General features: G+C 43.9%; 1 protein-coding gene across 4 annotated transcripts in view; it reads right to left on the reverse strand.

Annotated features, from left to right (window-relative positions):
* Positions 1 to 308: 308 nt before the first annotated feature.
* The window catches only part of AREL1 (apoptosis resistant E3 ubiquitin protein ligase 1), a 43,705-nt gene continuing 30,855 nt past the window's right edge, over positions 309 to 13,158 (reverse strand). For all 4 annotated transcript variants that reach the window (XM_030831735.2, XM_060295056.1, XM_030831733.2 and 1 more), the window contains exons 9-20: positions 12,565 to 12,642; positions 11,649 to 11,790; positions 11,416 to 11,537; positions 10,025 to 10,100; positions 9,388 to 9,497; positions 7,671 to 7,850; positions 7,372 to 7,497; positions 5,508 to 5,637; positions 5,362 to 5,420; positions 3,361 to 3,450; positions 2,759 to 2,934; positions 309 to 2,649 (exon numbers count right to left, since the gene is read on the reverse strand). In XM_030831735.2, the coding sequence (XP_030687595.1) occupies positions 2,547 to 2,649; positions 2,759 to 2,934; positions 3,361 to 3,450; positions 5,362 to 5,420; positions 5,508 to 5,637; positions 7,372 to 7,497; positions 7,671 to 7,850; positions 9,388 to 9,497; positions 10,025 to 10,100; positions 11,416 to 11,537; positions 11,649 to 11,790; positions 12,565 to 12,642 (1,392 nt within the window). In that variant the 3' untranslated portion in view covers positions 309 to 2,546. The remainder of the gene's footprint in view (positions 2,650 to 2,758; positions 2,935 to 3,360; positions 3,451 to 5,361; positions 5,421 to 5,507; positions 5,638 to 7,371; positions 7,498 to 7,670; positions 7,851 to 9,387; positions 9,498 to 10,024; positions 10,101 to 11,415; positions 11,538 to 11,648; positions 11,791 to 12,564; positions 12,643 to 13,158) is intronic.

The following is a 13,158-nucleotide window of genomic DNA, read 5'->3' on the forward strand; positions in this document are numbered from 1 at the left end:
TCCTCTACTTTTGCCAAACTGGTTTCTCCTTCTGGAGCTGAGCACAAGCACTTGCGTGTCCCAGCCATTGGCTCTCTGTGCAAGCAGGCACTGTGGCCCTGCCTGGCACCATAGACAGCAATCAGGGAAGGGTGAAAGGGCAAGAAAGTCTGGGCCAGGCCAGGGCTCCGGGAGTACATTCAACCCCAAGCTGACTGCTACTGAGGCATTACTGGGGAAATGCAAAAACATTTCTAAATTTTTATGTTCCTTCCCCACCTCCAATTTAAGTCCTGAATCATCACGTAAAGCAGTCACTTGCTCCTTAGTCCTTTTAAACATTCATTTATTTACTGTACAAAATATTTACACTATTGCTGCAACTGTCTGGCCCTTTTGTCTGGCCTGACAAATTTGCAGCAGCAGGGCTTGGTTTCTGCTGAAGTTCTAGAAACATGCCGACATCTTCCTTGGTGTTCACTTGGTGCCTGGTCTCCTTTGAAGAGACTAAAGGCCAGGAGGTTAGCTGGCTCCCCAAGCATCTGGGTCACAAGGGCATAAATAAAACAAGCTGGCCAAAATAAGAAACGTGAATAGAAAACTGCTCAAGAAGTAACAGACACTCTTCCTTCTCTCCGACATGGTGTACCTCTCTCCACACTGGCTAGTTCCAAAGCAGGATTAGAAAAAAAGGTCAAAGGAAAGGCCTAACGAGCAAAGATACTTTTGAATAGTTAGGAGAGATAGGGTAAACGGGAAGAACAGAAAACCACAACAGTACCAAAGGGTTTGTTAAACAAAGACCTTGGGGCTAAGGACCACTGCAGGATGCAGCTGGGCTGCAATGGTACCCAGGATGCTCTGAAAAGTGCTATGACTAGAGCTTAAAAGGACAGATCTAACCAAGAAAATCAACTTGAGCTCCAGCATGAGTCTCTGGAGAGGAGAATGCAGAATCCAGAAGAGAAACAACAGCCAAAGACAGCAGAACCAACCCACGTGCCCCCCAGCTGGAAACCCTCTCCGGGCCCGAGGGGCAGCATCAGGTTTCCCGGGGGATGATGAAACTTGCCTGTACATATCCCATAGGAAAACACCGGGGCAGGCAGCAGCACCTTGTCCTGGTCCCTGAGGACAGCAGTGACCGTGTGGCATGGAGGACCCTGGGGTACAGAGGCCCTGATGCTTGATCCTAGACCCCAAGGATGAGTGAGGTCAGCACCCATGCCAAGAAGGACAAATGACAACTGCGAAGGAGTGAGGTCAGGCAGGAATTGTAGCAGCTCAGGAAGGCTTGTTCCTCGTGATCTCTGGGAACAGGAGGGCTCAGGCGTGCTTCCAGGAGGCCAAGGCATTGCTGCAAGTCCCGCCTCATCTCTGGACTCTTTGTACTTGCTGGTTTTGGCAATAAAGATGGCTTGTAAATATTTTCAGAGTCGAACGCCCCATTGGGAAAGGTAGCTTGCAGCAAAGCCTTCTTAGAAACAGAAATTTGGGAATTCAATGAGATTTTGAGTCTTGAAAACGTCTTCATTCAAATCGTAATGAAAAAGGTGGTTGTCATCTTCCAAGAAACAGCTGCAGGTTCTCTTCCATCATCACATAACAGTGAACCTAATTTATCTTCCTCCCTCTTTAGCTGCCCTTGTTGGTAACTGATGGAGTGACAGGAAGTAACTGGGACAGCTAGGTGTTTACTTATCATCTGATGTATCTCCTCTATGTGTGTTCCCTGTGTCCTGACCCTAAGGACCTTTGAGGAGCAATTAAATTACTGATTCCTTTTCCCTTGCCTTAGTGCTGCCAGGGAACACCAAGCAAAGAGAGAACCAGGGATCGGTGGCATGCTATCATACTGTCCCAATCTCTTGCTGCAAAAGTTTCTTCAATAGAAATCTAAAGAACCCCCAGCTCTTAGCAGACCGCATGAGCTGGAGGTGAGTGGCCGAGCCCAGCCACACCTCAGTGTAAAGAACAAACTCAGGGACAAGCATCAGTAGTCTTCAAGCCAGCCACGTGCCTAGACATGCCCCATAACCCTAAAGGAGAATCACATTCAGCACTGGAGGCAACAGCCCAGCTATCTTTCACATTCTTAGGTCTGTCTATCTCACATGCTTATACTCAAGAAAAAGCTTATTAGGGAGTTCTTCTTTGTGGATTAATGATCATTTCCAGAAACGCTTGCAAGGAAAGCTCCTTTTCCAGTTCTGACACCACAGAAAAGATCCTTTTGTTCTATCAGTCACCATGAGAGGTAGTCCAGTGCCACTCCGGCTACTGAGAGCTTTCTAAGAACCAAGTGCAAGCATAGCAGCATGGCCCTCCTCGCGTGACTGAGTGAGTTGCTCAGATTATGTACCTGCCAAAGTGGCTTGCGGGGGGGGATGGGAAAGGAGGGGCGAGGGAAGGACAAGGCTTGCAGGTGACTGAATACTCCAGACACGGAGAGCACGCAGCAGCTTCTGGCTGATGGTTTTGTGTACGTTAGGGTCAGTGGTTGTGTCTGTTACGTGCACCCGGATGCTCCAGAAAGCACGGGAGCCAAATGGATGGCAAGAGAGTGGTCAGAGCATGCCGAAGCCCTCGCAGCCCTCACTGATGGCCAGCTGCAGCATCCTGTGCACCTCTTCATATGAGTCATACGTAGGGAGGCACAGCTGGTTGAAACTGGAAGGCCAAGGGGAGAGAAGTGATTAACTCACACCACCAGAAACACTGGCAAGGGCTGGAAAGATAATCCCCCGTGACAGCATGCACCAGGCAGTCAGATACCCACCACGTGTGTGCAGTTGGTAGCGTGCTATGGGTCGGAGTGGCAATAATCTGGAATGAGGGACAGAGGGCGGCAAAGCCTCCAGGTGGTAGCTGGGACGAGCCTGTTGTGAACTGAAGTAGCCGAGCCAACTCCTCCTGAGTCAAACTGGAAACCACGGTCCAAAACCACCTCATGACCTGGCAGGGAGAGCACAGGGCTGGGGTCACACCTATGTGCAGCTTAGGATTTGACCCCTGGGGAAGGAACAGGATATCCTGAAGTGGGGGTGGGCCCCAGTTACTGCATGCAGGTAGGAACGGCTAGAGTCGACAACCTCTTTAAAAGGAATTGATATTGTTACACGGTCAGGAGGGTAGTCGCTGATTACTTGGTTCTATTTCTCTGCCTTTCCAACGTACTGCCTCTGTGGCAGTAGCGTGACAGCCCTTAGGGACCAGGGTTCCCGTCTGCCTGGATGACCACCTGCCTTTCCCACATATATCACTTTCCCACATATATCCCAGTTGATATGTCTGCTTCTCCGACTACTTGACTTTTTCCTTCTGAAACTATTTCCTTACAAGACAGCACAAATTCGACTAAAAGAAATTTGGCCCACTTACCTTTTCTCTGAAATGCCATGAGCCACCAACGACCACCGCATGGGCTTTGAAGTCGGACACACTGATGTCCCCAGTCCCACACATCAGCAGCTGCAGAATAGTCAGGTGTTACGAGGATAGTCAGAGGGGCAAAGTCCCACCATAAGGTCAAAGTATGTTAACATGCAAAATGTGGAATACGGAAAACACCAAGAAAGAGACATAAGGTGAGGTCAGAATGCCAGAATGCTTCAGGAAAATCCATTATAATAGGCCAATGGTTCCTAACCAGTGTGGTAAAAATCACACAGCTTAAAAAAAAAAAAAAAAAAGATAGATAGACAGATGCCTATGGCCTTACCCCAGACCTACTGAATCAGAATCTCTAGGGACAGGTTACAAGCTTGTGTATTTTGAAAAAGTGTCCCAAGGGCTTCTGATGCGCACCCCTAATTAAGAACTGCTGCTATATATTATTTTGAATTGAAACAGAGGACAGAAAGGGAACCGAGTATTTACTGACTGTCCACTCTGCATGTGGCCTGGGAATACCAGGGGAAAAAGCAGGCCCTTCCCCTTTCATGAAGAACCCCAGCCGCATTTATGAATTTGTTAGATGGCCTTTCCTTTTTCCCAGGATCCATCCTTCTTTTCTGGATTGAACTTCTACTACCGTCCCTTCAGCCCTGCCTCTACTTGGTCAGATAAACGAAAAAGAATGCCAAAAAATGAGAACATTAATGACATCAGAACCCTAAACATCTTGTTGATGTTCTAATTTGGTTCAAGATCCAGCAAGTTACTTAGCAGACTCTAAGTATTCATCCAATAGCTATAAAGAATGAAACAACCTAATCAAAGAAAAGAAAAGCCCAAATTAAGCCTGAGAAGCTTGGCTCCTTCAAAAAGAACTTGCTAAGCTAATGAGTAACTAAGAGCAGGATGGGCAACAACCGTTAAGAGACTGTGTCCTCCCTCCTATGCACTTTATGAATTGTTACAAATGCTTTGCTTCAGGATAAAACAAATTACACCAGAAGCTGTTCCTCAGCCCAGAAAATGACAGCAAGAGGCGACAGGTCTGTCAGAAACTTCAGGCTGAGAGATGGAGAGTTCATTATTCAGATTTCATATCTAAAGGTATAAAACATGTTGAAAATTGCATGAGACTTTGATTCTTGTTTCGAAGCCAATTCAATTAATAAGGATAAAAACTGTGCAAGACTACTTGAAACTACTTTTTGTTTCCCCATTTTTAAAGAAGAACTTCTTCCCTACAGGAAATAGTTTACAGAAACATGCCCCTCATAAAGGCTACGGGAAGTTAAAGCTAAAGCTAGTAACCTGCATTGTGTGTATCATCTGTGAGCAGCAGGTAAGAGCAAACTGGTTTTATTTTTTGTCTATACCTGAAGTTCATGGAACTTCAATTTTGCTAATTATAGCAAGGTATTTACCATCTTATAGCCACATTTTGGGTGTTACAGGATCTAAAATAAGAATATATTAACTATATAGTGTTGTAACACAAAGCTGTGAAATGCATCACATCTTTTGGTTTGTTTCCTTCACTAGAATGTAGCTCTATGAGGACAGGGACTTGGTCTTATTCATTCCTAGCTCCCCAGTTCTTCAAAAGCACATGGCATATAGAAGACATTCAATAAACAGTCTGAACAAATAAATTCTATTATTCCCTTAAATCAACTTTAAAGGTCACAGAATTTACTAAGACTGTATAGGATACCAACATTCTTTACTACTTGACCATTATCAATAATATTTGATGAATAAATATTAACTATTACTATTCATAATTAGTAATTTGCTGATTCCTAATTTTCACATTCAAATTTTTTTAAAGCTGGAGAAAGGGTCCATGCATGGAAGAGTGACAAAAGTAAAACCAACACTTAAAGGGCTTTCCTACTGCATCTCATAACAGAAGGTGCAGTAATCCAGTTCCTGTGGGCATAATAAAAAGCAAGCCAAGAATAGGGGGTGTCAATTGTAAGCACTTACCTCAAGCTCATTCTCATCAAAAATAGCCAAAAGGTTCTCAGGGACCAACTCATTCAGGCCTGAAACAAAGTAGCCAAGTTAAAGCCATATCCACACCATGGATACAAGTATTTTCACCTCAAAGCCAAGAGTAGACAGGATCCCACCTTTTAGGAAATGTTCCACTTCCTCTTTCACTTGACTGGCCAGCCGATACTGGGCCAGCAAATTTAAATAGAAGATTTTATTCGCGTTGGTGACTGGGGTTTGAGCTCCACCTGTCATAAGTTCTATGACCTGAAAGAAGAGGCAAAAGACAGGGAGAGGATGTAGATTGGAGTTTATAAGATGACATCTGCCCAGTATGTCCCACAAACACAGCATTATTGAACTCCACCATGGTCACAAGTTCCTACTGTGCGTTCAGGTTTTCAACACACTTGGTTTTATTTAGTTACTAAGCTTAAGGTTTCCTACCGCTATTGCTATATATTCTCCTCGCTACTGTTTCTGAAGTGGGTCTCTCAGTAAGTCTCCTCTGACCTGGTCAAACAGTGGTGATGCAACAGGAAGATATTATGGTTCCTTGTTAGCAACATTTTAACATTTCTATGATCCAAAATTGAACGATTACTGACCTCTTCTCTTAACCCCCTGAGCCAATTGAGAATAAATAAAACTATGTAAGTAGTGAAGAAGTCTTCTCAGGTCTCAAAAATTCTAAGATGGGCATAGATGTTCCCTACATTCTTCTACTTCCAATGTGAGTCAATGGAAAAAGCCATGGCTTGATACTTGGAGACTAACTTGCTACAGGATTTCAGTCACTTAGATATTTGGGCTCCCGATTTTTCTATCTGCAAAGAAAAAGCTGAACTGCATGATTCTCAAATAGAATTGGCACACTCCTTCCAATAAATAACTCCTAAGGGAGCTTTGAGGAAGCCCTGAAGCACAGTTTAATGCCACAACCCCAGAAAAACCTGTGTACAATGACCATGGTTGTCTTCATAGGTGAGCAGTAAAGGCCTCCATTTAGTTACAAGATCAGATTTTAAGGTCCTGACGACAGCACGGTAGGGACAGAACTTTGCTCCAGAGCAAGGATTCTCAATGGATCTAAACGTGTAAGACTTTTTTTCTGTTACTGTGCACAATTCTGGATATTTTTATTTTATGTGTGTAAGCATTTCTAACTAGTAGCCTAAGTAGTAAATTACTAAGATTTAGTATTCATATTAAATCCATTTAAAATCAGTACTCCCCTAGGCCTGTGGACCCTAATTCAGTACTCCAGTGACTCTAGACATCTTGCAGTGCTGGGTCAGGAAGACAGGCTCCGCCCACGCACGTGCAAAGGCCATCAGCTGGGATCCCCACAGTGCTCCCAAAGGTATCTGATTATCAGTTCAGTGCTACCAGTGATCACAAATTTTCAGTCATCGCTATTTTGCTTTCAATTATTTATAACTGCAACTTTAGCTTCATCGTTACCATTTGATATTATTTAACCCCAGGATGTAAACAAAACCACACTTGCATCACAAATAGTTTCGGCCATTAATTTTCTAGTAAAAAGTTTAAAAATATATACGCACAGTGTTAAAATAGGAGTCATCTAAAAAAAAAAAAAAAAAAAGGAGTCATCTACCTCCCTGCCCCTAATGTTAAGAAAGACACTGTCATCCCTTCCAAAGCTGCTTGTGCAGTGACATTTCACTATCACTTAGTTCTTTCTCTACTGGAAAGTAGGAATGGGTGGGATGGATGGGTATACGTGCCTTTGGCTCCACTTAAATAGGCCAAGACCATACAGTGTGGGATGCAGTGCCCCAAAGCTATGCTCTCCAATATGGTTGTCACTAGTCACATGTGGTTATTTAGAAATTCAGTTATTTGGTCATACCAGCCACATTCTGGGTGCTCAAAAGCACAAAAAGAGAACTTCCATCATTGCAGAAAGTTATACTAGAGAGCCCTGCTCTACAGAAGGGTGGGAAATGGGACCCACAGGCTTCCGTTCTCTCTCACCTTATCCAATTGACCTGATTTGTTATATTTCTCTTCTGCAAAGACCAGCTCCATCTCACTCATGTCATTGTTGAGGATGAAACAAACTTTAGATTTGTAGAATTCTGGGTCATCTGTTTCAAAGTACTGAGGAGACAGAAAGACACAGAACAGAACATGACTACTCTTACCCAGAAACGAAATTTGTAACTGCCTGGAACCACTTACCCATTCAAACTTAAGAATAATAAGCTGAGGGTGGAGAGATTCCAGAGTTAATGGCCAGGGGCCTTAGTAGAAAATGCACACCTAAGAGTTACCTTGTAATGCATACGCAGTCCTATGATTTGGGCCAAGAAAGAACGGGTGAAGCGAGCTCGGACCAACTGCTTGTAGGCTCCTCCTAGAGAGGACTCATAGAGACACTTGCCCACCAGGCGCCCTGCAAACTCATACATCTTTAGGCGCAGATGAGCGGGGCGATTAGGGTTGGGATGCACCTGTCAAAGAGAAAGATTAAAAGGCCCTGGGCCATTTTTCTTCAAGCCTAGTTCTGTGAAGATCCTCCCTCCCCAACTCTATCCCAAGGGAGCAAAAATTTCAGTGTTAAGATCAAAGAGCCCATCCAAATGGCATTAGTTGTTTGGTAGCCACCACTGAGTAATTCAAAGTGATTGGATGGGGCTTCCCTGGTGGCACAGTGGTTGGGAATCCGCCTGCCAATGCAGGGGACATGGGTTCGAGCCCTAGTCTGGGAAGATCCCACATGCCGCGGAGCACCTGAGCCCGTGCGTCACAACTACTGAGTCTGCACTCTAGAGCCTGCGAGCCACAACTACTGAGCATGTGTGCCACAACTACTGAAGCCCGCATGCCTAGAGCCCATGCTCCACAACAAGAGAAGCCACTGCAATGAGAAGCTTGCGCACTGCAACAAAGAGTAGCCCCCACTCACCGCAACTAGAGAAAGCCCACGCGCAGCAACGAAGACCCAGCACAGCCAAAAATAAATAAATAAATAAATTTATTTTTTTTTAAAAAAAGTGATTGGAGGATAAAGGGCGAAGATAGACTTATGTTAAATTGAAGAATCTTATATTTATTTCATGGTCCCTGGCTGCAAACGGAAGTTAATCACTGGATGATATAATGCCTTTTCCCTAAACCAGAAATTCTTTCAGCCAAAGTCTACTTCTCTACTCCACCTAGTCAAAGATCTCGTACAGGGGCTTCCCTGGTGGCACAGTGGTTAAGAATCCACCTGCCAATGCAGGAGACATGGCTCAAGACCTGGTCCAGGAAGATCCCACATGCCGTGAAGCAACTAAGCCCATGCCCCACAATGATTGTAGAGCCTGTGAGCCACAACTACTGAAGCCCACACTCCTAGAGCCCGTGCTCCGCAACAAGAGAAGCCACCGCAATGAGAAGCCCGTGCACCGCAACGAAGAGTAGCCCCCGCTCTCCACAACTACAGAAAAGCCCGTGCACAGCAACGAAGACCCAACACAGCCAAAAATAAATAAATAAATAAATTTTAAAAAAAGAGAGAGATCTTATACAGAGTTTAGTTGCTTCAGGTATGTTTTTTTATTTTTATTTTTTTTTGTGGTACGCGGGCCTCTCACTGCTGTGGCCTCTCCCGTTGTGGAGCACAGGCTCCGGACGCGCAGGCTCAGCGGCCATGGCTCACAGGCCCAGCCACTCCACGGCATGTGGGATCTTCCCAGACCAGGGCATGAACCCGTGTCCCCTGCATCAGCAGGCGGACTCTCAACCACTGCGCCACCAGGGAAGCCCTCAGGTATGTTTTGAGAAAAGTGGCTTAATTATTAAAACACTAAGGAGTAGAATAGCCACTGTATTATAATGCTTTTAAGTTATATATTCATCTGTCTGCATTTTCTCTTATTTTTCAGATGAAATAATGAAGGCAAAGAGGAGGGAGGCAATCTGATTAGTTCAAACTCTTATTAGTCTCTTCATTATAACACAATCCACATTTTCCTCCCACCCACGCGGAAGTCACAGACTCACTAATGCTTGGTTGGTGTCACTGAATCGGGTGAAGAGCTGATTGGTGGTGTCAAATAGTGCTTTGCAGATTAGCTCAAACCATTCCCGGCGAGGCCCTCCCCAGTCCAGAGCTGAAAGTATAATAAAAATAAAAAGTGACTCTGGCCTACCACCTCTTATCACTTTTGTTCATTTATTCATCATTTTATACTCTCCGATCCTTACTTCCTGCATTCCACCACCCTGGTGTCCCCCATTCCATCCCACCTCAGCTATGGACTTTTATTGAAATCCCCTCTTTCTGTAGGATTAAAGGTATTCTGATCACTAAGCTAATGCCTCCTAGTGTGGGGATACAGATCAGAGAGCCTAGGAAACTGACATTTCTCTACAAAGGTTACTTTATCCTTCTGCTTCAAACTCTCCCTCCAAGTCCCTGTATGTATGTGCTTTACAAGGTCTACCACGCTATTAGCCATTAAACGCCACCCTTTTTGTCTTGACTCATGACTTCTTTTTCCCAGGGAAAAAGAAGCTGGGGCAGGGGTGGCGAGTATGTGTAGGGGGGTTGTTTTTGTTTTTGTGGATGCGGGGTAAGGAGACAAGGAGGAGTGGGAAGGAGAGTTAAAAAAGATGAATATGAAATTTCAAAACTGACCTTCTTCGTCCTGAAAAACCACTTCAAAGTTCTTGCTCCAATCTGAGATGGAGAAATTCCGAGTGGCTTTCAGAGACTGAAAAGCAGTGAAAGAAAAAGAAAGGAAACTGTCAGAACACTGGCCAGTCTCTCTTGGGTGTTAAAGACAAAAACACAAGAACATTGCCATTGTCCATGTAATAACCACAAGTACCTGGAGGCAATATATTACTCATAAATAAGCTTTAATACTACCATCTTATATTTATTTTTTTATTTTTTATTTTTTATTTTTTGCAGTACGTGGGCCTCTCACAGTTGTGGCCTCTCCCGTTGCGGAGCACAGGCTCCGGATGCGCAGGCTCAGCGGCCATGGCTCACAGGCCCAGCCGCTCCGCGGCATGTGGGATCTTCCCGGACTGGGGCACGAACCCATGTCCCCTGCATCGGCAGGCAGACTCTTGACCACTGCGCCACCAGGGAAGCCCACCATCTTATATTTAAAATGTAAATATCTCCAGAAGAAATCTAAAATTAAAAAAATAATCTAATTCATATTTATACCATTGCCTTACTGGAAAGTTGAAACTTCTTTTTTTTAATAATCCTCATTTTATTAATGAGAAAACTCTTAAATAAAGAAGTAACAATGGCTCAGATCAGTAAGCTGTCAGCAAGAGAACCAAGGAGTCTTGGTTTTCAGTAAAGTACAGTCTATCCACTAGACATTTTTAGCCACAAGGCTAGGTTCAGAACTGGAAGCCATGCCACAAGGAGAATGTGGCTGAGAAAAGGGGTTTCCAGCAGCACCTACCAGAGCTAAATATCACAAACACTTTCTGGACAGGGACCAAGGCCTTCTCATTCTCAAGGAACGTAAGAACTATGCCAGTGTCTATGTAGTGGAGTCAGACACACATCAGGCGTTCCTTTTCCATCAGGCCAGAGTGACAACAAAAATCATTTCCTTTTAATCCCACAAGAGCTCTTCTATTCCTGGGATTCAATAACAGGAACTTTCTTCTATAACAACAACTTAACACCTGCCCTTAATGCTTTTAAGTTAAATAGTCATCTGTCTGCATCTTTTCTTATTTACAGATGACATAATGAAGGCAAAGAGGAGGGAAGCAATCTGATTAGTTCAGCCTAGTAAGAGTTCCATGAAATTGTTCAGGAGCTAGTTCAGTCTGATCTTAAAGCCAAAGTGTCAACTAGTCTCTCCTTTCGATAACATACCTCCAACAAATCTGCCCCAAATGCAGTACAATCAAATGCATAGAACACCATCTTTAATACGTTTAAAGGAGAGAGAGATGTGGGTTTCATAAAAAAGATAACCTGCGGAATATAACCAAATATCACAGAGGTTTCTAGTTGGAAACTTTTGACAGGGATGAAACTTTACGCACCGATTCCAACAAGGCATGTCTGCTGACCTTCAGGGTGACTTTGGAATGTGGTCTTTTCATGTGTACCTGCCGAAGCTCTCTCTGGAAAAAGTTCACCTTGTCCTGAAAGGTCTCAGAGCCTCCTAAGGAGCAGCAAGATCCATCATGATTAAGCCTCATTATAAGACACCTGTGCAGGCACCCAGATATCTGGGGTCAATGCCTACCCCAGCAGAATCCCTGTCCAAACTCACCTAGGTTTTTATGGAGTGAGCGGATGAACGTGGCCGCTAGGATGTTCCTCTCCTTACAGCTGAGCTCCACAGGAGGCTGAATGCCGTCATCCACCACCAGTGTGAGCAGCTTATGGACAGGGTCAGGGCCAAGGTACGAAAACTAACAAAAGGAAAACAAAGAAAAGAAAAGGAGTTAATCTATAAAGCCCTCACATCCAGCAAAAAACCTTCACATCCCTGCCCTTCTGACCAACCAACAGAAACAAGTTAAGCCTGTTTTCCCCAAGTAAGTACCTACCAGGAGTACATCTCCTTGTTTTTCACCTCAGGGCTCTATGATTCAGATTTTATTTTAAATTACTCGAGTCACAGAGACCACCTTTAGTAAGGATCACAGGCAACACTACAGACTTTCCAACATAAAATATAAGAAGGGTAAAAGCAGGAAGGATATGTGAAACAGCAAATGAGCACCTGAATAGGTTGGGCAAACTGGCTGGAGGAAAATGATTTGCCTTTAGATTCCAAAAGCTCAGAAGAGTTTAAAACAAAAAAACCCCACTTTTTAAATTTTTAAAAAAATTTTTTTAACAGATGAGACTACTGGTGCTAAAAGAGCTACCTCTGGCACGCTGGGAAGCCAAACTCAGGTCAGAGTTACCAGCACCCTTTCCATTAACTTAGTCTTAGGGACAAAAAGATAACTGTTGAAGTATTCTGACTTGCTACCAATTGCTGTTTCTGTAGGCACGTGTCCTCCTAGAACTACATCCTTCATGAGGAGGTAACAACTCTTTCTTTATCTGGCAATAAATCCTGTGTGCACAATGAGAACTTCCAGAAACCACAAAAGTCCTTCAAGGAAAAAAGAAAAGGTTGAGACGTTGGAGGCTGAAGCCTGCTCTACATGAACCGGATGTAAGGTTCGACTTACTTTTGTTCCTGGGCACACTCGGAAGGTATAAAGGCGCCAGGGAATGATTTTCAGGTAGAACTCCTTCACTGAGAATTGCTGGAGGACCAACATATAGAAAATGAAGTGAATGATAAATAAAGAGGTTCTATTCGAGTATAGTAATTCAAATATCAGCCCCCATCTACATTTCTCATGATAACCCTTTTCCTCTCTGAACAAAGAAGATAATTTAGGACTGAAATCAAATAGAAAACATCAACTCTATCTTAAAACAAGGAAATTTAAAGTATTATGCTCACCATGCAATTTCACACAGATATTTCATAATCTTAATACTCAAGTCTTACTACCATTTCCAAATATCTGATATCAGGTTTTCACTTTATAAGTAGATAACACTTCACCTAGAAACAATCAAAATCTCCTTCTGCTTAGCCAGATGCTGCTCAGAGAGACTTCTTCCAAGTCAGTGGACAGGGAACACCAGTGGCCCATGCCCACTGCTTTATCTCTATTTGAATGGCACCAAGGATTTGCTGGGGAAGAGGGGGTTGGGGATGGGAGGAGTCTCATACAAAAAAGTTCATAAAAATCCTTTATGTCAGAATAAAA

The sequence above is a fragment of the Globicephala melas genome, chromosome 2, assembly GCF_963455315.2.
Source record: "Globicephala melas chromosome 2, mGloMel1.2, whole genome shotgun sequence".
NCBI classification, from domain to species: Eukaryota; Metazoa; Chordata; class Mammalia; order Artiodactyla; family Delphinidae; genus Globicephala; species Globicephala melas.